The sequence below is a fragment of the Gigantopelta aegis genome, chromosome 14 (assembly GCF_016097555.1).
Source record: "Gigantopelta aegis isolate Gae_Host chromosome 14, Gae_host_genome, whole genome shotgun sequence".
Classification (NCBI taxonomy): domain Eukaryota; kingdom Metazoa; phylum Mollusca; class Gastropoda; order Neomphalida; family Peltospiridae; genus Gigantopelta; species Gigantopelta aegis.
Window position 1 is genome coordinate 34,763,416 of NC_054712.1, and position 27,618 is coordinate 34,791,033.

At 37.3% G+C, this 27,618-nt stretch overlaps 1 protein-coding gene across 1 annotated transcript; it reads right to left on the minus strand.

Moving 5' to 3' along the window:
* Window positions 1–5,430: 5,430 nt before the first annotated feature.
* Window positions 5,431–19,455, minus strand: LOC121388834 (E3 ubiquitin-protein ligase MYLIP-like). The gene is made up of 6 exons (XM_041520348.1): window positions 19,280–19,455; window positions 15,464–15,654; window positions 13,857–14,252; window positions 8,692–8,951; window positions 8,023–8,204; window positions 5,431–6,128 (listed from the first exon to the last, which is right to left on the minus strand). Exons 1-6 carry the CDS (start codon window positions 19,364–19,366, stop codon window positions 5,874–5,876), a joined length of 1,371 nt encoding a protein of 456 aa, XP_041376282.1. The 5' UTR covers window positions 19,367–19,455; the 3' UTR covers window positions 5,431–5,873.
* Window positions 19,456–27,618: the final 8,163 nt, after the last annotated feature.

Genomic DNA, 27,618 nt, shown 5'->3' on the forward strand with positions numbered 1-27,618 from the left:
CGCCCTTAAACAATATCAGTGATAGGCCACATCTATTCGCTCGAGGGCACCAGTGGTCTGTACAGGTGCGTAGCTGTCACCAGGTCGGTCTTACTGCCCATCCTGTCTGGACATTAACTAACGCAGCTGTGTGTCCAGGTGACCTTTTTGTCGTGAACATTAATTTCCGATGGTTTAAGGAGATGGCAGATTTTGGCTAGCTTTTAACTGGTAAAAATTAAAACGATATGGGACAAAAAAATAAACATAATGTTTTTTGTTTTGTTTTTAAACACAAACTGAAAACATTGCTGGGTAATGAAAGACTGAATTTATCAAGCTGTTTTTAAATATAAACAAAAATCAAAACAAACAAAACAAGAACAGGAATAGTTTTCATGTTGCATTAAAATTCGGAATTCCATGAAAAGTTGTATTTTCCCTCCTATCATTAGTGGAAATATCATCTGGACTTGCTCAGATAATGACTTACTAACAGAATGGACCGTAAGACCATATCAATCGTACTGGCAACCGAATCCGCATCCAAAGGTACAAATAGTCAAAGGTTTTGGCGCTAAATACAACATTTTCTTTTGGCATTTGCAATAATGAATTTGTGCAAATCTTTCGGTGTACGTGCTTGCTGTGCGTAATATTTGGAACACAGTATTGCAGTTGTAAAATTGTGCATTAATAGAAAATAATACTTTGATGTCTTTTTTAAAAATATCTTAATAAAAACAAACCTGGATGATCTGAATATTGATTTAGGCGCCAAAACTGATGACGTACATCAGTTCAAAAAAAAACATTTCAACAATAACATTAAAATTGCAGCTACAATGCTGGAATATCATATATAACTGTGTCCCTGCAGTATAAAATGGAAAACAAAAATGCATTTCGATACATACCTTTTGTAAAATTTACATAACTACTAGTTTCATGACACCAGTTTCATAATTCAAGCTTTTGAATTTTAAAGATCAACACCCGAAGACCTGTCCAATATACGTGTATTAAAGACCCATGGCACAGAACAGTCGGAGACAGTGAGGGTGTGGAGTGGAGTTCATGAAGCCGTGTTTCCTTCACTCTTAAATTTTTAAAACATTTAATGACTCAGAATGTTTCTAGCTGATGTTTCAAAGCTTGTGAACAAGTGAGCTGAAAGCTGTTGGTGTATGTAATTAATTAACGAGTTAAATGGCTGATTGTAAACGTTGTTAGATGCATTCTGGGACAAACTAACGAACCGACCCCCAACTCAATCATTCATGCTCTTCCTTGTATCAATCACAATCAGAAATGGCCATCCGGTGGGCTGGGGTACAAGACATATCCCTGGCATCTCCATTTAATTTAGAAAATTTACTTTCACTAATGCTTAAGAATACACATTTCATGACACTTCCCCACAATTGATTAAATGCTAGATTCTGCTCCTGTATTTATATTTGTGGTTATAATAATTTAAAATGGTCTCCGACGGGTCTGCAACATGCATGGTTGCCACTAATGTTAGGCTTAAAAAGCAGTTAACTCCCTTGCCCATGAATGCACATACCAATACCACATAATAAACCTTATAATATAAACATGTTTTTTTATACATCAGGTGGATCCAGAGCCGGTCCTTGTGACCCATCTACTAAATATTTTCTAGTTTTACTTTATTTTTTTTATAAAGGTTAAAAAAGAAATGTAACACAGGCTACTCTTTTTGATTACCACTAATTTGATAAAACATTTGAACAAGAGAAACTTTTAGAAGTGAAATTGCAACTAAGACCCATGCTTACAAATTTTTTAAGAGTCTATAGTCCATCCCACATTCTTACAAAAATGTCTTTTTGTAAATAATATCACTTTGGTTTGACGTAATAAGAAAAGTAAGTGTTTTGGAAATAACAAACAAATACTATTTTTCTCTGCAATTTAGAAAACAAAATAAATAAATTGTATTAAATTCCACAGTATGAAAAGAGGCGTTCCCCATGGGAAGAACTACAGACATAAGGCTTTAACAAAAGATCCCAGCCTTTTAGTTGCATGTCATTTGTATGAGCAAAACGTTATTAAATTTCGAATCTAAACATTAAATTTTATAAGCATGAAGACTGGAGTATTCAATCAACAGGATTGTGTGTCACCAGGAGAACCCCTTAATTGTAATCTGTTTTTGCTTTTAAAAAATTAAATAAAGGCGAGAAATTGCACTAGTTAATTACAAAAACAAATCCCTATATAACCTGCCTGCAAACATGCAACTTCTTACAGAACTTCCTGGTGACACACCTCGTATATTGTTGGAATTACATGAAAATGTCCAGAGACTACTCGAGGTAATTAATAAGCACCAAGTTGTAATAAGTTTAACTGTCTCTGTGATACCGTAAATCAGGAAACCAATGGGTCAAGATATTACTTCTTCAGGACAGATATACACTGGAATGTGTATTTTTATTAATCAGCGAGTTGTTTTTATTGAAATTATTTTTTCATATTTGTATTTTCTTTTTCATTAATACACAATTTCCAGGACTTCTAGATTATAGTAGCCACACTCCCATGGCTAGTGATATTCAATGTTGGGCTAGTAAATAACTAAGTGCCATGCCCGACGGCTAGTGAAAAAAAAAAGTGAAATGTTGCGGTTAAGTCTATTTTGTAAATATGAATATACTGATCACATCCTAATCCCAATGTTAGTGTTTTTAAGCTCTATCTCCCTCTTTAGGAGACATATCTGATTATTACTATTATTTAGTAAAATTGTATTAACTTAAAGTAAAGAAGGGCTAGTGAATTTTTAATCATGGCTAGTAAATTTTTAAAATCACTGATCCCATGGCTAGTGGATTTTATAAAAATTCTAGTAGCCCTGCAATTTCGTTTTAATGACATAAAAAAGTATTTTCATTCTAATAGTTAAAAGTTTGTTTTGTTTAACAACACCACTAGAGCACATTGATTTATTAATCATCGGCTATTGGATGTCAAACATTTGGTACTTCTGACATTGATTAAAAATATAAAGAAACAAGTCAATATTGCACTGGACATTGGGATCATATTTTTCGTATTACCATCTTACTCACATTAATTTCATGATTTGCGGTATTTTGAATAATACAGTGGAGAATTACATGGAATGACATGCATGGACCGTGATAACTGTGGAAAACTATGTCAACAAAAATTATTATAATACAGAACTAACAATATAATTAGAGTTCAATAAAATGAGTAAGACAAGTTTTGTCAAACTCATTGGGTGACAAAATAAATAACATTAAATAATAATAATACATCCTTTATCAGTCTTTTTTCAAATCCACAACATCATAAATAAAACATGGCAGTTTAAAATATGTTCATCTGTTTGTACAAAAATGGGGAAACCACTGGTAAAATCACAGAAATTAAGTCAGTTAATTGACCTGGTCCCCGTTCCACAAAGCGATCTTGGCACCAAGATCACCATAAGTGCATAAGGTAATTATGTACTTAAAAAGGTGATCTTAACGCTAAAATCGCTGCGTGGAACGAGCCCTGGAAACATTGCTAGGGACATTCAAAAATTAATATAGCACCAATTTCCACCCCACACAATTAATATTCTAAACATATTTTGAACCCAGCTATTGAATATTTAGAAATTTTTACCAAGATCATCATTGAGAAATTACCTGCATGTATCAATCGTTTCACATTTATAGGTACATTCCCCTGTGGTGACACATCATTTCTGAATGTTCCCAAAGGCACAAAATTTATCAATTACAGGCATGTGTGCAGGGGGGAGGGACGGGGGGGGGGGGGGGGGGTCACAGGGATTGAAACTTCTTTGCTCAAAACTTCTTTTTTTTTTAAATATATTTTCTGGGGAATGTAACCTTACAAGAAACTTTGTTTGCCACAGTGTATACCTCCCCCCCCACCCCCATAATTCCATGCACATGTGTCTCAATAAATAATAATTATAGGTGTGTCTTTATCACACAAAGTTAAAATAAAATGGGAGCTTGTACTACAACAAAACATAACAGGACTAAGTTTTGGTTTAGGCAACAGTACCACTTAAATAATATTGGAGCCTAAACCCCTGAAACTGTTTTGTGTTTCAAAAATGTGGTTACTAGTATCCATGAACTTCATCCATGTAGTATCTTAAGTTAGAAAACAAATGTTGTGGATTGTAGTTTCACTTAAAATACATGTATCCACCACTATTTCTCTCAATGATCCCAACAACCACAAAAAGCATTTGGAGATTCTTGAATGTTTTTTTTTAATAAAATTTGATTTAGGTCATGGGTAACAAATACGTAACTGAACATTAAAATTATAATTTCTACATTTTGTACATTTTGTCAGAATAATATCACAGCAAACTTTTATTGTTTAATTCTTTTTAAAAAATCAATTTAAATCATTTTAAACAGTTAAAAGAAAAGTAAATCAAGAATCATGGGATGACATCAAAGTGGACTTTAGGACCAAACTACTAGAAATATACTTAGGTCAAACAGAATAATAGATGTGGTTCCAAGGACATACCCCGGTAATCCAGAAAAATTAGGGCTGGTAAATTATATAGGTTCAAATCTTTTTCTTTCTTTTTTAAGGCAAATTATTTAGGGTATACACTTTTTTTTTTTTAAACTGAAATATTTTATATTAAAATATATGCAACTCGAGAGCAAACCGAATGCAATTTAATTCTCAATTTAATATTGTACACAAATTGTTTTTTTAAAATCTGCTTGTTGGCAATATCAATTTAGACTCAGTCAGTCAGTAATTGTAAATTAGTTGGGGGGGGGGGGGGGGGGGGGGGGGGGGGGAGGCGATTTTCTTTTAAAATGTTATGGACACATAGGTGATGATTGGATAATCAGAACCACAACCATTATTTTGTTTGGCCTTAGACAACTTTCAATGTGTAGCTTTCTGTTTTGCATGTCCAAACCTGTGGCTTGTAATAAGATTCTGAAACTAATCTCCAAACTTCTGTTTTTAAATATCCACTTTCAGCAAACAATACTTTCTGTCTCACAAGTTTTGATTTTAAAATCAGTTGTCCTCGACTCGTAAAGCCGACTTGTTTGCAAGTCATACACTAGGATGTCAAGTTATGAAAACAAAACAACCAGACCCTGTAAAGGGTCTACTGAAATGTAATCAACATTTAATTTTTAAAAAAGAATAACATTACAATGTGGCCATAATACAAAAACATCACATACATGTATAAAGGTATTTGATCCTTTTATAACATTGTATGGCACTTCTGTCTAAAACTTACTTTCTTGCTTGACCGCATTTTTTTCATATCTAGTCAAATGGAAAAAAAATTAAAGCATAGACATACAGGCTCCCAGCAGGAGGCTGATTTTTGTCCAAATTAAATTAAAATGCCCGAATCTTGATATCATTATTTATTCATATCAGCATTAAGGTTGCAAATAAATCACTATGCATTTTTACATGTATTACAACAAATATTGTGAGTAGAATGATGGATATACACCGTTAAAAGGTTTCAGGCCAGCTCATTTTGCCCGAACGTCTCCATAATTTTTGCATGAATTCAAACATTTGCTTCAGCACTGGAGGGGGGGCGGGGGCGGCAGTTATCCACCTCACCTATCACATCTTGTGCTTATGTTGTGTATAATCACAAAACATCTTCTGCATTCATGTTTGTTTTAGCGAATTAAGCCTCAGATATACAGACATGAATACCATTTGCCATAAAACTTAAGTTTGAGCCAGCAGTACCATGCCATTTTATAAGAGAACCACATACCTTGCACCACATAAACAACATTCCACATTGATAAAAAAAAAAAAAAAAACACACACACAAAAAACCCAAACCCAAATCAGTCTTCATCCTTCATAACAACGTCATCGTGCTTTAAGGAAGTCTTTGACCGCCACAGCTGTATTGTGGGAAGGAAGATGTGCTGGACACGCTCAATGCTTGACCGACACAGCGGACACACGCTGAGTCGGTCGGCACAGTTCGAACAACAGATGGCGTGCCAGCAGGGACTGAGAGCTGTGGAGATCACACTGTCCATACACACACAGCACCGTAGGGAGTCTTCAATATTCGTTAACTTGTCCTGCAGGTGCTGCAATCACAGAAACAGAAATCATGAATTACATGTCAAGTTAAACATACACAGGGCTTGAAATTATGAATTTGTCACTCACAGCATTTGTTTTTCAAATTGCCATGGGTGAAGCGGTCTACCAATGGTAATTTTGAGCCGGTTTATAGCATTTTTTGCAGCAAATAAATATGATCGACAGGTTATTTTGTTGCATTTAGACATATTTCACACATACAATTATAATTTTTAAATACTGGCAGATAATGTACACCAGATATAATAATTTTGCTGTCGCAGTACATTTTATCCAGCATCACAAAAGTGCCATTGGTGATGCTATCAACCCATGGCAATTTGTATCTGAACGACGGCAAGTGCCATCGGCGCAGTCGTTAAGTTCAAGCCCAGCATACATGTATGTTAAGCAGCAATCAAAAAGAGAGCGTCAATTCATTATGTAAATCACCCCTGTCAATCCTGAAAATTCTGCAATTTCCCATGAATGAAAAGCTACTTTTAGGAATTTATCTATGGACTAATTAGAATGCCTGAAATTTATCTCGAAAGTTTTCTTTAGGTTTTTAACAAGGGATAAAGGAAGGTGTTCTTAACACTGGTGGCTGCCTAATATGCATTAGTTTGTACTATGGCTTTTTTGCAAAATGGCTTTTTCAGTTAGGTGACTGCTAAATACAGGTCAGAAGTGGGTGCTTGAGTAGGTCAATTTAACTTTGAAATGCTTTTCCCCCCTTTTTTTCCCCCTCTAACATACCATTTGGAACCATAATATAAAGTGGATTGAGAAGAAATACTTAGAAAAATGGTTGAAAACAAACTGCATGCATAAAATGTAAAGCACGACAAACTCAAGTATCTGGCCTTGCTGGCATAGAGGTTATGTAAATGGATTCCAGGCTGGTAGATATTGTGTTTGCATCCCAGTATCAGCTCTCACACAGAGTGAGTTTTAAACTTCTCAGTGGATAGATATATATGGCTGCTACACGTGACTTCTCTCACACAAACCACTAACATTTATCCACTAACCCACTGTTCTGGACAGCCAGCCCAGATTGTTGAGATGTGTGCCCAGAACAGCATACTTGAACCTTCGTTGGAAGGAAATGTTTTATTTAACGATGCACTCAACATATTTTATTTATGGTTATATGCTGTCACACATGTGGTTAAGGACCACACATATATTGAGAGAGGAAACCCACTATCGCCACTTCATGGGCTACTCTTTTATATGCACCATCCCACAGACAGGATAGTACATACCACCACCTTTGTTACACCAGCTGTGGAGCACTGGCTGGAACGAGAAATAGCCCAATGGGTCCACCGTGCATCAAGCAAATGCTTTACCACTGGGCTACATCCCACCCACTGAACCTTGGTTGGATATTAGCACAAAAATAAATTGAACTGAAACAACGTGAGCACATACTCTCACATTTTGCTACCTCGTGTGTTAAGAGCTGGAAAAAGAAAAGCAACACATCATAAACTGTCTTCACGAATAAGACTTCCTCTTTAGTACATTCCAGCCAGTGCACCACCACTGTCATATCAAAGGCCACGGTATTTCCTACCCTGCCTGTGGGATGGTGCATATAAAAGATCCCTTGCTGCTAATCAAAATGAGTAGTCCATGAAGTGGCTACAGCTAGTTTCCTCTCTCAGTATCTGTGTGGTCCTTAACCATATGTCCGATGCCATATATCCGTAAATAAAATGTGCTGAGTGCATCGTTAAATAAAACATTTCCTTCCTTTTTAGTAAGGAACTCAGGTGTAATTGTCCCTATTCATCCTCTGCCACACTTTTAACACTGACTTAACCACTAATCAAAGATGGTATAGGAATCCTTTGTATGAATCTGAGTAGCCTACAGGTGACCACGTACCTGACACCTGCACACAAACACTGTACTCGTACTCTCTGCATCACAGTTGTTGTTTATCATACTATCGTCCACATGACTACATCCATTTGCATTGCACGACTGTTCTGTGCTGTACAACCGCCTCCTAGCATAGTCATAAGCCTCGCGACTTGTGCGTCTTATATCAAACACATAATTTTTGCCTGTAATTTAATAAAATTTAAATTATTGCTTCATAAATATTTTCTGTGCTGGGACTAGTGTTCATAACATTTCCAAAGAAGGCAGCTATATTAAACACAAATCAATGTGATTTATTTATAATGAGATAATTTCAACATTTAAAAAGGTAGCTAAAATGGACACCACAAGGGCCAGTTAATTCTACCAGTTAAGCATTAGAACTTAAACATTATATTAAAAACAAACATTAAATTATTAATTTTATGAAGTTATGCTTAAGTTTAAGCATTGAAAAGATTTTCAGAATTTAAACAATGTAATTTCAGAATGTAAAAGATTTTTAAAAAAGAATTTAAACAATTTATTTTCAGAATATAGAAGAGTTTAAATATTTAACCTACATCAAAGAATTTAAACAGTAATTCTAAAAACAAGCATTAATTCATTTTATATATGAATTTTTTTTTAATTTAAACATCCACCATTTACACACAAAAACACCTTTACCTAGAGAAGTATTTTCATAAAACAAAGATATCAGTGTTCCTTTCAAGTCTCTGCTGTACTGCGATGAGACGTCATCGCGGACCGTATCACAGCGGTAGAACGAGTGCATCTCTGTGACGCAGCGGTACAGTGCGTTGGCCGCGGACACACTGGTCAGTTTGAAAATGAGCGGAATGTTGGGATCCCCCGCCTCGTTGAACACTCGCAGGATCACCTGCTTTATCACATGTGTCGCCATCTGGATTAGAGGGTAGGCAATCCTGTAGGAGAGAAGAAAACAAGAATTCTGAGAGTACTGCTAAAGCAACATAAGGCCCCTACTGGGCCCAAAACAATTTCGTATCTGCAAAGTTCAAAGACCAGAACTGTCAAATATGGGTAAATCGCCTTGAAAGTCAAACTTGATCTGTAACAGAACATTATAAAGCTAACAAAATTTCAAATCAATATATATTGAGGCACTGGAAAAAAAAAAGGTCTGGAAAGCACATTTTCATGTCCTAAGTTCAAGGGTCATAACTCTGTCAAATATGAATTTTTTATTTATTTAAACATCCACCATTTACACACAAAAACATCGTTACCTAGAGAAGTATTTTCATAAAACAAAGAGATCAGTGTTCCTTTCAAGTCTCTGCTGTACTGCCACTCCCATGGCTAATGATATTCAATGTTGGGCTAGTAAATAACTACTATGGCCATGCCCAATGGCTAGTGAAGAAAAAGATCAGATCTTGCAGTCTATCTTGTAAATATGAATATCCAGCCCCCACCCCAACCCATCAATGTTAGTGTTTTGAAGCTGTTGTAAAGGAACATACCCTTGTTTCAACCCGTGAAAATTAATATGAACTTTAGTTGATCTACAAACCTGCAACACATTTTGATAAAGTTACAGTTGAGTGAAACACGAGTCTGTGACTTTGAAGTGGTGAATTACTCTCTAAAACTAGACCAAAACTCGACTCCATAACTGTTACTTCTCAGACGCACGATGCGTTTTAAAAAATATCAGAAATGCATTTTGTCATATTAAAAACACCAGGATGACCAAAAACACTTCGAATGTACGGAAATTGATAACCTAAACAATAAAATCTAAGTAAAGTATGATTTCAGTTATCAAAAACGGCTATAATAGTAAAAATTATGCCTTAGTGTTTAAAAACTAGGGTATGTCCCTTTAAAGTAAGGCTAGTGAATTTTTAATTGTGGCTAGTCAGTTTTTTAAATCACTGATCCCATGGCTAGTGGACTTTATACAAATTCTAGAAGCCCTGAACCAATACACTTAAATGGTAGCGGTACCCAATAGGGAAGTCTGAAAGTTTCATAATAACCAAAAAAATTATTAATTTTACATGTGAAATGTAAAGATTACACCTTTAATTACATGCACATACAAAAAAGAAAATCAATCTTGGAAATAATTTCATTTACTGGTAAAATTTATAAAATATATTATGGCAAAATCCTGTAAGGATGGGCAAGGAGTTAATATGCATACGACCGACATATTTGAAAAGAGACAAAACAAAAACCCCACTGGTGTGAGGTCCCGAACATGTGATGTCAGTTTGAATTTGAATTGCATCTGAGATCCCCATATTGACAATTAGCTATTATTATAATGAATACATGATGAAGATTTTCTAAGATCTTTTTTACTCTGTTTTAGCTACAGACCTCCAAAATCTCCCATTGCCTGGATTGATAAGCTTGAAGAGGAAATTAAGTTAGCAATGCATTATAATTCTGATATAATCCTCACTGGTGATTTTAACATTGATCTCCTGTTAGCAAATAACACACCTCAAAAATGGCTAAACATGTTAGAAATATACAATTTACAACAGATAATTACTGACCCAACACGGATAACACAAAATTCTAAAACTCTGATTGATCACATATATGTAACCAATCGTAGCAAAGTACAGGAATCTCATGTTGTTCAATACTCAATTAGCGACCATTATCCTGTTTGCTTTACAAGAAATGGCAAATTTCATACAAAACAAAATGCACACAATACTATTACCTACAGAAATTGTAAACATTTAAATGAGGAGGAGTTTGTTAATGATTTACTAGATGCCCCATTTTATTCTGTGGAATTTGAGGAGGATCTAGATACTTGCTTAAAATTATGGTACAAAAATTTTCAACAATGTATTAGACAAGCATGCCCCTTTAGTTACAAAACGAGTCAAGAGGAAAGAGCAGCCAGGTTGGTATTCCTGTGAAATAACACAAGCCAGACAGTTACGAGACAGATATCACAAGCTATGTATGTGGGATGAATATAAGGTGTGGAGGAACAAAACTAAACAAATTACAGACAAAGCCAAACAAAACTACTATTCTGCTGTGGTGAATGACTCTAGGGATCCAAAATCATTATGGAAATGTATCCATGAGCTAAATCCTCCACATGTATCAAGTCCAGCAGAGCTGAAATCTGACAATGGAACAACACTTAAGGATAAGACCGACATAGCAAACAAATTTAATGACTTCTTTACTTCTTGTATTGAAAATTTGAGAACTAATTCTGGATATGATATGCCAAATCTCGAGAAAGTGGAACGTTTTGTAAAAGAGAGACTCCCAAATGAGGAAAAGTTTAAGATAGCTCCTGTACAAATAAATTATCTTTATAATGAGCTTAAGAACTTAAATGTCAATAAATCATCTGGAGATGACAACTTAGGTCCACGAATACTTAAGTTAGGTGCCTTGGCAATTGCTTCTTCGTTAACATTTATTTTTAACAAAATAATAGACAGTGGTATTTATCCACAATGTTTTAAAAATGCTAAAGTTACTCCAATTTTCAAGACTGGTGACAAAACTGAAGCTACAAATTATAGGCCAATATCTGTATTGCCAACACTGTCCAAATTAATAGAAAAACATATCTCCATGCAATTTTATGATTACTTAACAAAATTTAACCTTTTACACTCATCTCAATCAGGTTTTAGACCAAAACACTCATGCCAAACAGCACTTATTGATATAACTGATAAATGGTTACATGAAATGAATGAAGGAAATCTAAATGGAGTCATATTTCTTGATTTCAAAAAAGCTTTTGATGTTGTGGACCATTCAATTCTGATTCAAAAGTTAAACATTTATGGCTGCAAAGGGAATTCTCTTAACTTGTTCCAATCTTATTTAACTAACAGGACACAGCAAGTCACTATAGGAATGGCAACATCAGAACCTAAATCCATTATTTATGGTGTTCCACAGGGTTCCATACTAGGACCTCTTCTCTTTATACTGTACATAAATGATCTTCCACTATACATTGAACATTGTACCACAAGTATGTATGCAGATGATTCAACAATGTTCATGTCAGGGAAAACTGTTACTCAAATTCAAGATAAACTACAGCAAGATCTGAATAGTGTAGAAAAAATGGTGTTCCTATAATAAAATGTTCATAAACACAAAAAAGACCAAATATATGACTATAGGAACAAGACAAAAAGTTACAATCCAAAATGATATTTCTCTTATAATAAATTCAGAACGTCTGCAACACACTGAATGCGAAAAAACTTTTAGGAATTAAAGTTGATAATAATTTAAAATGGACAAATCAGGTTAAACATGTGTCTTCCCTGATCTCTAAACGTCTGTATCTGTTATCAAAAATCATTAGGTATTTAAATTTAGATGCAAGAAAACTTTTCTACAATGGGTATATTTTACCACTCATCGATTACTGCTGTGTAATTTGGGGAAACTGTAATCAGGATGGATTAGAACGTTTACTAAAACTGCAAAAGAGAGCTGCAAGGATGATATTAGATGTAGATCCTATTACTCCATCTGCCCCACTATTTAAACAGTTAAAATGGATGACAATGGAAACACGAATCCACTATCACAAATGTTTACAAATTTATAAATGTCTATACAATGAAGCCCCAAACTATCTTTCAAACTTATTAATATATGTTGGAGAAAACAATCCCTACAACCTTCGAAATGTAGAGGATAGAAATCTATTAATTCCAAAACCTAAAATGTCTTTATTTAAACATGCTTTCAGTTACTCTGGACCAGTACTTTGGAATAAATTGCCTAAAGCTATCCGATCATCGCCAAATACTGCTGTTTTTAAATATAGACTCAAGAAATATTTTCTAAAATAATATCATTTGTACATATGTTTATTGCCATATATGTATTTTCTATTTGTTCATAAATGTATGCATTGTAATTCTGTATTGTTTGTACCTGAGGGCCTCAGGGAAGATTAGCTTTTGCTAACTGTGTTACCCTCACTAAATAAAGAATTTATTATTATTATTATTATTATTAAGTACTTTGCATTTTTTGTACCAATGATTCTAAAGAAAGCACTGCTTTCGCCGAGTGGTAACTCATTACAAATTTCATATTATTGAGATAATCATGCCAAAATTAGGTCGAATCAATTAATTACAAGTACATGCAGTTATATATCATATTAATAATTGTGAAATACGGCACTTGCACCTTTAAGCATGGATCAGGTTCATGTTCTCTGCGTGTACAAGTACCGGTATATATAATTATGTTCAGACTTGTAATTATCTCCATGAGGTTTGTCCACATATAGAGCTGACATCCAAGATGACAATAATAGCTTGCAGGTAGCTAAACTGGCAAGCTATTTTCAAAGTATGCCAGGTTACCAAGAATCTGATGAAAAACACAAGTGTTGTTTTCTATACGATATTATTTCAGGACATAGACCAGTGGTAAAGTGCTCGCTTGATGCGAGATTGGTCCGGGATCGATCCCTGCTGGTAGGCCCATTGGGCTATTTCTCGTCTCAGCCAGTTCACCATGACTAGTATATCAAAGGCTGTGGTATGTACTATCCTGTCTGTGGGATGGTGCATATAAAAGATCCCTTGCTACTAATGGAAAAATGTAACAGCTTTCCTCTAAGGCTATATATCAAAATTACCAAATGTTTGACATCCAATAGCTGATGATTAATAAATCAATGTGCTCCAGTGGTGTCATTAAACAAAACAAACTTTTAACTTTCATTAAACATTCATTCATAACTCTTCCCTGGACATAGCCAAAAAAAAAAACAACATGAGCACCAATATGATTATAATCGCAAACATACAATTAACAATACTCACGTTTCGGCTTCGTTGGTGCGTGAATTGTGTACAAATATTCCCTGCGGACCGACGCCAATGTTCACCACATCACCACACCGTATCCGGGCCTCGTGATACTCTGTCCCATAATGCTCCAGACAGGACACTTCCTGCAGGAGCCGGTACTCGGCACCTGCCGTAGGCGTGCCGATCAGGCGAAGATGGTAACTGTGGATGTCACTCATCAACTTGCCCGTGGGGTCGGCCAGACCATGCAGGAGCAGAGTGTACAGATTGTGCTGGTAGCTGTTCTTGACAGGGTCGCCATACTCCACATACGCCATCAACGCCACCACCTGTGCTATCTGGTCGTCATTGGTTACCTCAAGAGTGCCACACTGTAGGTCATGCTTCACTTGTAAGTAGAACTGATGCCTGGAAAAAATATTTTAAAAAAGAGTTAAAAGCTACACAAAATTTTTTTCCATCATACATGTATCTATTTAGTAAATTTAAATAAACCAGGACTCAAACTTGTACATTGCTAAATTAGATTGAACTAATCTCACGGGAGGGGACCCATCTCTTCTGTCCTGGACCCAGTCACTGACAAAGTCAGAGATTGTGCCCAGGAGAGACATGCTTGAACCTTAATTGGATACAGACACGTTAATATGTTGTCCAATCCAGTCTAATGGGAGGTGGGAGGTGGGGGAGTGATAGCTCTCCTGAAATGATAAGGTATGTATCAAGGTTGGGTTTTTTTCAGAATTGGTGCAACAATGTTTCAAATATGACATTTAACATCCAACTATAAGTCATAGGATTTCAAATTTTATGAGAAATACTTTTTCTGGTCCATGGCCTGTGATTATTGGAACTAGGAATAGGAAGCTGGGTTTTTTTTTTAATAATAATCATGGTGACAGTGGATTATGTTACATGATTTGGTGTAACAGCTGTTCACTTCCATGACTACCAACAAATAATAAAATATCACATTACAAGGCACAATATTTCACAAGAACCGTTGTTCTGTTCGTTGTTCTGTTTGCCCGTCAGTTACGCAATTTTCAAATCACGAGAACCACCAATCGGTTATGTGGTGAACATAAAAAGTAAAAGTACCATATATCAGTAATGAAAGTGAAAATCAGTTTGTTTTTAAATAATCTAAATCACCAATGTAGCATAGAACCGTAGTTCAAGTGTTTTAGGATTAGGTAGGCCTAACTCATCATTTACGAGAACTATATTCACGTAACCTAGATAAAACTCACACGAACTGACTTCCGGTTAAATATTGTCTCCTGCATTACTGGAAACAATCGTTTCAGTAGAATCCAGTGAAACTAGCAATTATTTTAGGCCACTTGTCTCCTAGGCCAGTGACAACCCCTGCAATCACTCATGACAATTGGCAATGCATGCTGTGGAGTTTCTAATTCTCCACGGAACTTTTTTGCCTTGGAATGGTTTTTTTTTTTTCAACAGTATGTTGTTGTTTATTTTGTCATGGACATTTTTTTTATTGCAGGGGTTGCAGTGGAAATAAAGTTTTATGTAAAAAAAAAAATGTTTTGAGTATCACTCAAATGTTGTGTACCCTTAAACATTTTTCTTTTCTGTTTTTTTTAAAAGAGTACCTTGTTGTGTCTTGCAATATGAAGTGTGGCTGCACAAAGAACTTGACTCGGAGCTGAAGACGATGGGGTGCTGGTCCAGTCACCTGCTGAGCAATGCGGTTTCGAAGATTCAACCAGAGTGTTTCCCCCTTGCTACTTCGATACTGCAGTCCAAAGTAATCAGTTTCTATAATCCCAAGCTGCTCACAGACCTAAAATTAAAACAAAACATTTAACATCTGATCTACTTAACCATATCAAACACACATATTATTAAGCTGAAAATTTGGCATATATATAATCTTAAGGAAAATAATGCTATTTAATGAGTCATCAAATGTGTATTTAATCAGGGATCATGCTGAAAACAGTTTCGTTTTAGCCAATCGTTAAGACTTAGGGGATTCGAACCACACTCTCTCAGTACGAGAGTCCAGTGCTCTACCAACTGAGCTAATAGGGAAATAATAAGGAGCTAATAGGGAAATTCCCACTGGCTACTGCCAGTAGAAGCACTTTATACCAACACTACTATATAGAAACCTTTCTTAAAAATGAAAATTTTATTAACCAAATGTTAAATGTTTAGGTCACTTTGCATTTAAAAACAAATTAGCACCACCAGGCTAATTTGGCTATATGGATATGTTTAATCTGTGGGTATTTTGGTGACTAACAGATGTCTTTTACTTTGTGCTTAGTGAAAACGAAATCCACTGCAGAGCCTGTCCTTTAATCCTACTGCATGTCATGTTATGTCATAGGGTTTTACGTGCACATTCAGAACAAGCTGTTGTAGCGCACGGCCGTCGTGGGCCTTGGCCGGCTCCTCCGTCCATGACAGGAAAGGTGGGGGGAGGGGAGAGGAAGGACCGCCTGCACTGGCAGGTGCAAGGGAGCATCAGCAGCCCGATCAAAACGCTTAGCAGGCGAGTGGGGGTGGTGGTGGTGCTATGGAATTTGAATGGAGCAGTTAAATGCCAAAGAGAAAAGGATGCGCAATTTTGATTGAGGGAATTTGGCGCAAATTTTGAACGGTCGACCGAAAGGTAAATGGCCGAGCTAATATAGGTTTTGATATTAGTGAATCGAGAGTAGCTCTTTAATTTTAGACCTTTACGAATCCTACTGTGGCAAAGGATGTGTTAATTAATGCCTTACAAACAAAGGAACTGTCACAATCTTAAGGAGGAGGGAACTAATGTAGTACTGTGTGTGAGTGTGTGGTGTTCATCAGAATGGCTATACTAAAACACGGACTACACACACTCGACCAATGTCCCGTTCGGGCAACTTAAATATTTAAAAAATAATGGCATTAGTCGCCCAAATAATATTATGTGGGCGATCTTCTTTAAAGCTATAACATATGAGCCCCTATTAATATTTCTATTCCACATTAAAATCATGCTTGTGGTTCTCTTACCATAATTTGCCAACATCCATTATTATTTTTGGGACCATCATATTTTTTGGTGAGTTTCGAGCCCTGGTCTGTTAAAAACAATTAATTAGTAACTACTGTTAAATGTTTTAAAATTGTGTAGCAATCTCCGAAACTTGCATAGTGAATTGGGATGCAATACCAAAAAATAATAATCCCTGTTCAGAGACTGTTCTGAGAATGTTGCTGCTGCAACATGCACGGCTTCTAGATTATGGTAGCCCCACTCCCATGGCTAGTGATATTCAATGCCGGGCTAGTAAATAACTAATATTGCCATGCCCGCCGGCTAGTGAAAAAAAATGTGTTAAATGTTGCAGTTAAGTCTATTTTGTAAATATGGATATTCTTACAAACACCCCCACCCCCACCCCCAATGTTAGTGTTTTTAAGCTATAGCTCTCTCTTTAGGTGACATATATCCAATTTTTACTATTATTTAATAAAATTGTATTAACTTGAAGTAGGGCTAGTGAATTTTTAATTGTGGCTAGTACATTTTTTTAGTCAATGATCCCATGGCTAGTGGATTTTATAAAAATTCTAGAAGCCCTGAACATGTTCCCCACTAGTAGAGCCTTTTTTTTTAATGACCCGGGCAGGTCATAGCCCGCTGGTAGAGCCTTGTTTTTTAATGACCCGGGCAGGTCATAGCCCGCTGGTAGAGCCTTGTTTTTTAATGACCCGGGCAGGTCATAGCCCGCTGGTAGAGCCTTGTTTTAATGACCCGGGCAGGTCATAGCCCGCTGGTAGAGCCTTGTTTTTAATGACCCAGGCAGGTCATAGCCCGCTGGTAGAGCCTTGTTTTTAATGACCCGGGCAGGTCATAGCCCGCTAGTAGAGCCTTGTTTTTTAATGACCCGGGCAGGTCATAGCCCACTAGTAGAGCCTTGTTTTTAATGACCCGGGCAGGTCATAGCCCACTAGTGAAGCGCTCGCTTGATCAGGGCTAGCTCTGGCACTCGCCAAAATTCACCAATTGCGAATTTTAAGAACACTTGGTGAATTTTATTTTAATTTGGCATAAAAATAAATGTGTGTAATACTTAATATTTTGTTGGAAAATAGCTATTGATTTTGCATTTTTAAGATGATTTGGCGAAATTTTCTGATTGCCCAGAGCTGGCCCTGCTTGATGTGCGGTCTGTCTGGGATCTATCCCCGTCGGTGGGCCCATTGCGCTACTGTTATATCAAAGGCCATGGTATGTGCTATCCTGTCTGTGCGATGGTGCATATAAAAGATCTCTTGCTACTAATGGAAAAATGTAGCAGTTTTCCCCTCTAAGACTATATGTCAAAATTATCAAAAGTTTAATAAATCAATGTGCTCTAGTGGTGTCGTTAAACAAAACAAACTTTAAACTTTTTTAATGACTACCGGTACTGTTACTGAAACTGTTGGTTGGCCCATTGGGCTATTTCTCGTTCCAGCCAGTGCACCACGACTGGTATATCAAAGGTCATGTTGTGCTATCCTGTCTGTTGAATGATGCATTTAAAAGATCCCTTGCTACTAATGGAAAAAATGTTGCGGGTTTCCTCTCTAAGACTGTGTCAAAAAATCAAATGTTGCGGTGATTAATAAATCCTGTGCTCTAGTGGTGTCGTCAAAATTCTCAATGGAATGTTGTGACAAAGCACATAGCCAGTGATAATATCCGCCCGGTCAATTTTAGTGCTTGAGGGTTAGGGTTAGGGTGGGTTAAGTTAGGGTTAAACAAACCAAAAAAAAAAAAACTGTCAGGGAGAAAATCTCTCATAATGATACAGTGTCATGGAATGAAACACAAACTTCTGACAAAGCTACAGTATTACCACAACGTTTAACCCCTGACTGCTGCTCATCAAATGACATCACTGGTAAACTTTAAACTCATATAAACTGATATGGGTTAACTGGCCTATTTTATGGGGAATAAAATCAGGGTTGTTTACGCGTTAGTTGTTTACGCCGCACTACACTATAATTTATATTATAGGAAAAGCATTTAATATAGCTTTGCTAGTAAAAATAATATTATTAATCAACGTGACTGTTCTATAACTATTTTCTGTTTCATTATTTTTCAATAAACCTATTTCAGTGGCGTTATATCGAGTCTTTTATATTTTAAAGTGCATTATCGCAAACTATTGGACTTTGACCCGATGCCGCCATATTGCTTTGGAGCTGCAAACAGCTGATCGAGTAAACAAAGGAAACCGTCACTCATTCTCGCTAAAAAAGTTATCCGATTTTTCTTAATTTAACCAAAGTTCCTTTCAAAAATACCGTAGCAATGACTAAATCGACTATCGAAGAAACATTTTAAATAAATATAGCATCAGATTTAGTTTTTGGAAAATAATGACATCAACGATCAAAAGAAATGGTGCAGTATGATCACAAACCTTATCGAGACATTCCTGGCCATCGTCTTTTGGATCAACTTGGATTTCCAAAACCACGGAATTGAGCTGCGACACAAAACACCACATATTGTTTTGTTAGCGCTGTGTCCGCACATAGAAATGTTACCATTTAATTCGGCTACATGTAAGACTGACAATAAATACGCCCAGGCGCTTTTCAGAAAAATATAATCGAGAAAACCCCCGATGAAGTAAGCATCACGTGCAATCCCGCCAATCAAATGAATCCTATTGAGAGTGAAACCAATCAGCGATTAGAGGCGTGGTTTCCATCCTAAAAATAACAACAAATACACGTGACCGAAGAGTGGACCATTGCGGCTGTCAGTTGTCATCGATGTGTATTCCATAGTATCTATGTCCGTATTGCATATTCATGTGCAATCGGCATGCTGATTAAAGTGCTGATAGCATTTTTAATTACAATAAGGTAAAAATAACAATACAAAAAGAAATGAAAGTGTGATATAACGGTAAAAAAACCCCAAAACGCATGTGTCGGACAGCGTTGGTTATATGGGTTAAAAGTTCAATAACCCACGCAGTGTGTTAAGTCTTGAAGGGTCAAAGTCTAAAACCATGAACAGAGAAATTCCTTCTGATCTAATTAATCTATTTCTGATATATAGATTGATATGTACGGTAAATGAGTTCAGCCGTATTTAATAAAATAATTCAGCTGTGATCGATCTTTATAATTATATCACATCTTTTATCTTATATCATCTTATATCACAATTGTATTTTCAAAGTAGGCCTAATTTCATTTTTATTATGTATTGTTGTTATAGTTTTTTTTAAATCCTGCGATGTTGTCATTGATCTTTTATAACTAACTTTCAAATAATTTTAATATTATTAATATGTTATTATAGTTATATTGCTTGTTTTATAGCTATTTTCCCACGCACGTGTGTACTTAGCCTAACATAAGCGAGGCGGGGTGGGGGGGGGGGGGTTAAAACTAAATCATAATGAATGACTGAAGGATTAACGACACCTAGCACGAAAAATACATCGGCAGTATGGGTGTCAAACAAATGTAAGTGTGTGTGTGTGTGTGTGTGTGTGTGTGTGTGTGTAAATATACATGTATATGAATGACTGAAGGATTAACGACACCCCAGCACTAAAAATACATCGGCAATGTGGGTGTCAACCAAATTATTCTTGCCTCGCAAATTGTCCCATGACGTTGCTATATAGCAGTTTTCGATCTAACACACACACACACACACACACACACACACACACACACACCCCCCCCCCCCCCACACACACACACACACACACACCTTACTACTCTCTTTTCTTTAGCCTTGCACGTCTGATATCTGAGGTTACATGGTACTGGGGCAGATAAAATCCGGACTATGATTTTAGTGCTGGCCACTAATTATTGATCCACTTTAAAAAAAACAAAAAAAACGCCGTAATTTGAAATATGCTGAGGTGTCTTTAAACAAATGTTGCTTCTTTTTTTGTTTTTAAATTAAGAGCAGTATTTTTAAACTCCTAATAAATAAAAAAAATTCTCAAAAAATGCAAAAACAAACTTGAAAAAAGTCTTCACGTCTGGCTAAGAGTGTCTATATACAAAGGCTTACTTGTGTTTTAAGTTAAAGGTTATTTTTGTTTAACGGCACCACTAGAGCACGCTGATTTATTAATCATCGACTATTGGATGTCAAACGTTTGGTAATTTTGACATATATTCTTAGACGGTTGATCCATTCAGTTGACTGGGTTTTTTCTCGTTCCAACCATTGCACCACAACTGGACAAAGGCCGTGTTATGTGCTTTCCTGTCTGTGGGAAAGTGCATATAAAAGATCCCGCGCTGCATTAGAAAAAATGTCGCGGGTTTCCTCTGATGACTACGTGTCAAAATTACCAAATATTTGACATCCAATAGCCTATGATTAATTAATCAATGTGCTCTAGTGGTGTCGTTATACAAAATAAACTTCTTCTGAAATACGGCCACAGAATGTAATTAATTTAAAGTCGAAGACTCTAATTTCTGAGGCGTGTAGTTTTGTTGTTGTTTCAAAACAAAGCAAACTACACTTTGAGCCAAACAAATTCCAGGACGACCAGAAAACATACCGAATTTATCAAATTAATCATTTAAAGATGAAATAGTATGCAATGGGTACATTAAAGGTGAACTGTGACGGTACATGCTCTTAATTTCTTTTCGCCTGTGGCGATATTAATTGTGTTAGAGGGCCGTGTGCAGTTCCAATATGCACTTAAGCCCAGGTGGACACTTTGTTACGTAATACCTACGCTGCGCGACGGTGGTCGAGCTGTTCCAATACACACCCAGCCCAGGTGTGGAGGCCATGTGGCCAGTAGTTACGTAATAACTCCGGTAGTGCTGTTTATGACCAGGGGATTGCTCGCGGAATGGCGACAGCCAGTCTGGGCGATCTAAGAAAAATATGCCGGCGTGGACGCTGTGGAAATATCACTTGATAGGGGGAGGACCGCGATGTACCCCCAGGCGATATTCGGTTTTTATGATAAATAGCTAGGGTTTTAGAGATATCGCGGAGAAACATAGGAAGGCTGCAGGGGAAACGGACGTCGTCCACTGAACGAAATATATAAGTTCAGTCCGGACGTGGTAAATATATTTTTCTGCTCTGTGTATAACCTTGATGTGATTGATGTGACTTTAAATATTTTAATACTGTATTATACCAATATTATTTAGACGGTGCTGCCGGTCATCTGACGCAGTATACTGTAGGCTCACTGTTCTGAATAATGATTAAGGCTTAGCCAGTCATCCTAGAGGACCTAGGTAAACTGTAGGTTATTGTCTTTATTGTAATAGGTACCAGTATTAAGTCTGTATTACAAGGTTATTGAATGAGTAGTTAGGGTTAATTAAAAATTAACCAGTTAGGAATAGAGTTGTAATTCCTTTATTAATTAAGTTCCCCTGGCAGCGTTTCTCAATTATCACACGTTACTGAACGAGTAGTAAGGGTTAATTAAAAATTAACCAGTTAGGAATAGAGTTGTAATTCCTTTATTAATTAAGTTCTCCTGGAAGCGTTTCTCAATTATCACACGTGTGGGTGTTGTGTCACGGTGAAGTGATTAGCATATTGTGAAAACTAGACACCTAGAGATTAACTAATTAAGTGATCAGTTCTGGGTTGTTATTATTTGTTGTTGTTAATTAACTACTGCGGCAGTACATTTGTCAGCGTAGGTTAATACAGATTCCAAAGTGTATTGTGTTTTTGTTGTGTTTTCTAGTGAACTAAACGTGCTATAATAATATATACTTTATATAAGATCTTATCTCTGATCATACCTAGACGAGCCAGCGGGTATAACTGCCTGTTACAGAGAGATCTAATAGATATACAGTTAGGAGAGATATTTGGACAATCGTGTTTCATTCAGTTACGGGTATTATAGGATCCCCGTGACATGAACACTGTGTAATAACCTATACTATTTGACGCAACTACGGTCGGTGCATTAATCAATTAATTCTAATATAAGAACCCCCTATCCACGCAACAGACAAGCTGAGTCAACAAAACTGAACATATATTGCTACATTATCTGGGATAACAAATAATTTTGTCGGACGTTGCACTTTTCTATCTTATCTTATGTTTGAACAAACTTACCTGTACGATTTTATATCAAAGTGTTTTCCAAACGTGACCTGTGTACGAATAAGGGGGTCGTGACATGTGTACGAATAACGGGGTCGTGACCGTGGCGTGTTGGTTAGTACTGTTATTCTCCAGGCAGACTCTACCCTTTGATATTTAAAGGGGCATACTCTAGTTTTTAAACACTGACGCATATTTTTTTGACTATTATAACAATTTTTGATAACTTAAATCATACTTTACTTAGATTTTATTGTTTATATTATTAATTTCCGTACATTCGAAGTGTTTTTGGTCATCCTGGTGTTTTTAATATCACAAAATGCATTTCTCATATTTTTAAAAACGCACGTGCGTCTGAGATGTAACAGTTATGGAGTCGAGTTTTAGTCTATTTTTAGAGGGTATTTCACCATTTCGAAGTCACAGACTCTTGTTTCACTCTATTGTAACGTTATCCAAATGTGTTACAGGTTTGAAGATTAACTAAACTTAGTGTTAATTTTCACGGGTTGAAACTAGGGTATGTCCCTTTAAAGGTAGCGGTACTTGTTGTTCTAACTTAGTTTCTTGTTTTCAATAGTCGTTTCTCTAGATCTATTGTGTTCTTTTGCTGAAATTCGGTTTAACATTTTTGCATTCAGATTTACTACCAATAATATTTTTTATTCAGAATTATTGGAGGGGCTAGAGCCCCCCCCCCCCCATCCCCCTCCCCCAGCCCCATGGTCCACCGTGCCTGTGTACATGTCCTACGTTTGGCGGATGAAATTTGGAGGAGGTGGGGTCAGTGGGTTACCATACCCCCACCACATCCGTTGTAATCCCCCTTTGCAAAATCATGGATCCGTCCCTACTGTACCTTTTAAAATTATATTTATATCTTACCGCATTTTTAACATTTCTGATCTATTCACGAACAAAAGCATTTATATAATATAATTTATATAATATTTTTGATTGTGAAATCCTGGACGAATTTGGGTGTAATGTGTCGTACGGTCACTTTAAGCAAGGTACGTCCAGAGGACACTTGGACTAAGGGTGGATACGGCGGATCTATGAAGGGACATGGGGACGCGTCCCCCTAAATATATTCAACTGCTCCTTTTGTTTTCCTCATCATTTTAATTTTTTTTATTAGGATGCCCTTTTGATGAGATGGTCCTTTTATCCTCACCCCCCCCCCCCCCCCCCCCGCAATTTTTGTTCTCTGGATCCGCTCCTGTAAGGGATACCTGTAAGTATGTTTCCGTTATAGTAGAATCATTATTCAAGTCATCCGGCAAGGCTGCTGTATCATTCATCGATGGATTGGATATGTCCAATTGAGGTTCAAGCACGCTGTCCTGGACACGCATCTCAGCTGTCTGTCCAGGACTAGAGGTTAGTCGTTAGCGGTTAGCGAGAGATAAGGGGGTGTTCTGATCTTACACCTACCCATTGAGCCGATAAAACTCGCTTTGGGTGGGGTGGGAGCCAGTACCGGGATGCGAACCCTGTACCTACCAGCCTTACGTCCGATGGCTTAACCACGACACCACCGAAGCAGGTAATCAGCACAGAAGCGGGATCTAGCTCGGTTGGTAGGGCGCTCGCCCCAGGTTCTTGTGTCGTAGAATCAGTCGACCAAATCTCTGATTGTTTGGGTTTTTTTCCTGCCCCAACCGGTTCACCACGACTGGTATATCAAAGCAGGCACGTGCGCAGGGGGGGGGGGGGGGGGGGGGGGGGGGGGGGTCGACCCCCCCCTGCTCAAGGCAAACAAAAATTCATATCCCCCCCAGACCCCCCGCGCACGCCCCTGCAAAGACTGTGGTATATGCTATCGTGTGTATGTCATGATGCACATAAAATAGGGTCTAGGATCGATCCCTTTCACTGGGCCCGTTGGGGCTATTTCTCATTCCAGCCAGTGCACCACGACTGGTATACCAAAGATCTGTGTATACGCTATCGTGTCTATGGGATGATGCGTATAAAAGATCCCTTGCTGCTAATTAATCATCAGCTATAGGATGTCAAACATTTGGTAAACATAAGGCTAAAGACCTCTCTCTCTCTCTCTCTCTCTCTCTCTCTCTCTCTCTCTCTCTCTCTCTCTCTCTCTCCTCTCTCTCTCTCTCTCTCTCTCTCTCTCTCTCTCTCTCTCTCTCTCTGTCTCTCTCTTCTCTATCTGTGTCTGTCTCTCTTTACGTACGTGTATGTACGTGTATATACATTTAAAATGATAGGCAAAATATTCTCTCTCTCTCTCTCTCTCTCTCTCTCTCTCTCTCTCTCTCTCTCTCTCTCTCTCTCTCTCTCTCTCACACACACACACACACACACACACACACACTCACAAACCCATTCCGAGTCATAATATGTATGTTAAGAAAGACACATCATCTCTCTCTCTATCTCTCTCTCTCTCTCTCTCTCTCTCTCTCTCTCTCTCTCTCTCTCTCTCTCTCTCTCTCTCTCTCTCTCTCTCTCTCTCTCTCTCCTCTCTCTCTCTCTCTCGCATGTGTTGTTTTATTTTTACCGCTGACAAGGAAATGAAAACTGGGCCTAACGATCAATGATGTCATGTTACCTGTTAGGTGTTATTACACATATTTGAAACACAATTGCCGCTGACGAAAGCAAAATGTGTTAAGGAATCATTAACTATTAACTTAAGTTTATTTTCTTCTTCTTTTTTTTCTGTTTCTATTCTTCTTTTTTCCCTCCACCTACATCAGTCATGAGAGAGGCGAGACGTAGTCCAGTGGTAAAACGCTCGTTTGATGCGCGGTCGGTCTAGGATCGATACCCGTCGGCGAGCCCAGTGGGCTATTTCTCGTTTCAGCCGGTACATCACGACTGGTACATCAAAGGCCGTGGTATATGCTATCCTGTCTGTGGGATAGTGCATATATAAAAGACCTCTTGCTACTAATTAAAAATGTAGTGGGTTTCCTCTCTACGACTACATATCAGAATTAACAAATGTTTGACATCCAATAGCATATGATTAATAAATCAATGTGCTCTAGTGGTGTCGTTAAACACAACACACTTTCTTAACAGTCGTGGGATACAGTAACTTGGATGCGCAGTATACGCTGACAAGTAGCGTAATCCGAGTGTAAATATGAGCCGCTCAGCCAAAACAGTACGGAAACATCTGTTGCTTGCTTACAATCGCGACTAAAATAATCTCATCTAGAATTACGTAAATACGACTCGTGTTTCAAGACTGAATCTCACGTTAACTATTGACATATGAAAGTGGAGTTAAACGGTGGTGCACACTTCACATATAAATCATGAATCTGCGAATCGGTAGGCAATGACCCATTAAGGAAAGAAAGAAATGTTTTATTTAACGACGCACTCAACACATTTTATTTACGGTTATATGGCTTCAGACATAATGGTTAAGGACCACACAGATAATGAGAGAGGAAACCCGCTGTCGCCACTTTGTGGGCTACTCTTTTTGATTAGCAGCATGGGATCTTTTATATGCATTCATCAACAGCAATTGTGTTTCAAATAATTATGTGTAATAACACCTAACAGGTAAGATGACAACATTGATCGTAAGGCCCAGTTTTCACTTCCTTGTCAGTGGTAAAAATAAAACAACATATGCGAGAAAGAGAGAGAGAAGATGTCTTTTTCTTAACATGCATATTATGACTCTGAGTGGGTTTGTGCGTGTTGTGTATGTATGTGTGTGGGTGTGTGTGATGTGAGAGAGGAGAGAGGCTGCTCACGTGAGGTGAGACAGAGAGTGAGAGGGAGCCAGGAGAGAAGAGAGAAAGAGAGAGAGAGCCCACGAGGAGACGAGGGGAGAGAGAGAGAGAGAGCGATGAGAAGCGTTTTGCCTATCATTTAAATTGTGCATACCACGTACGTAAAGCTAGAGAGATAGAGAGAGAGAGAGAGAGCGTGTTTACATTTCCCCCTTACAAATACATTTTAAAACTCAACGTGATTATGTTCAAAGCAACCTTGTGTCATCTTAGCACAGTATTTATCTATTGGTGGGGGAAGGGCACCTACACTTGCATAGGCTGTCCCATTGTGTTTAGGGGATAGAACTGCAAATGTGAACTAAGTGGTGGGGAAAAACTTTTATTGCAAGAACCTTTTTTTCTGAAGTGTCTAGAACCCTAATTTCCCTATTAAAGACCCTGATACTATACCGTTACTATTGAATTATTCTGTTTTTCCCTTGAGCTATAACAGGCCGTAACAGGGAGCAATTTGTGTTTGTTTGAAGGCTTACTTACGCTTACTAATATTGTGTGCATACTATATTCTTTGCTCCATAGTTAACTAGGTAGGCGGACTCGTGTACTGCAGTACGGACTATAGCATACACGTAATATTAACTCGTAGCATGTAATACTTGCATTTTATTTAGTCTCGGTATATGCTAGTCTAACATCGACTTGATTGTGAAAACTTGTTGGTTTTGTGATCCGTGGTGGTGTGGGTGGTTGTGGTTGTGTGTGTTGGTGTGTGTGGTGAGAAGAGAGAGAGTAGAGAAGAAGAGAGAGGAAAGAGAAGAGAAGGAGAGAGAGGAGAATAGGGTACGGTGTGTAATTTAATCGCTGCACCACAACATTTAAATTAATAGCAATATTAAATTTATTTTTTAGAACTTCCCCCGCAAAATACCATTTTTGGCACATT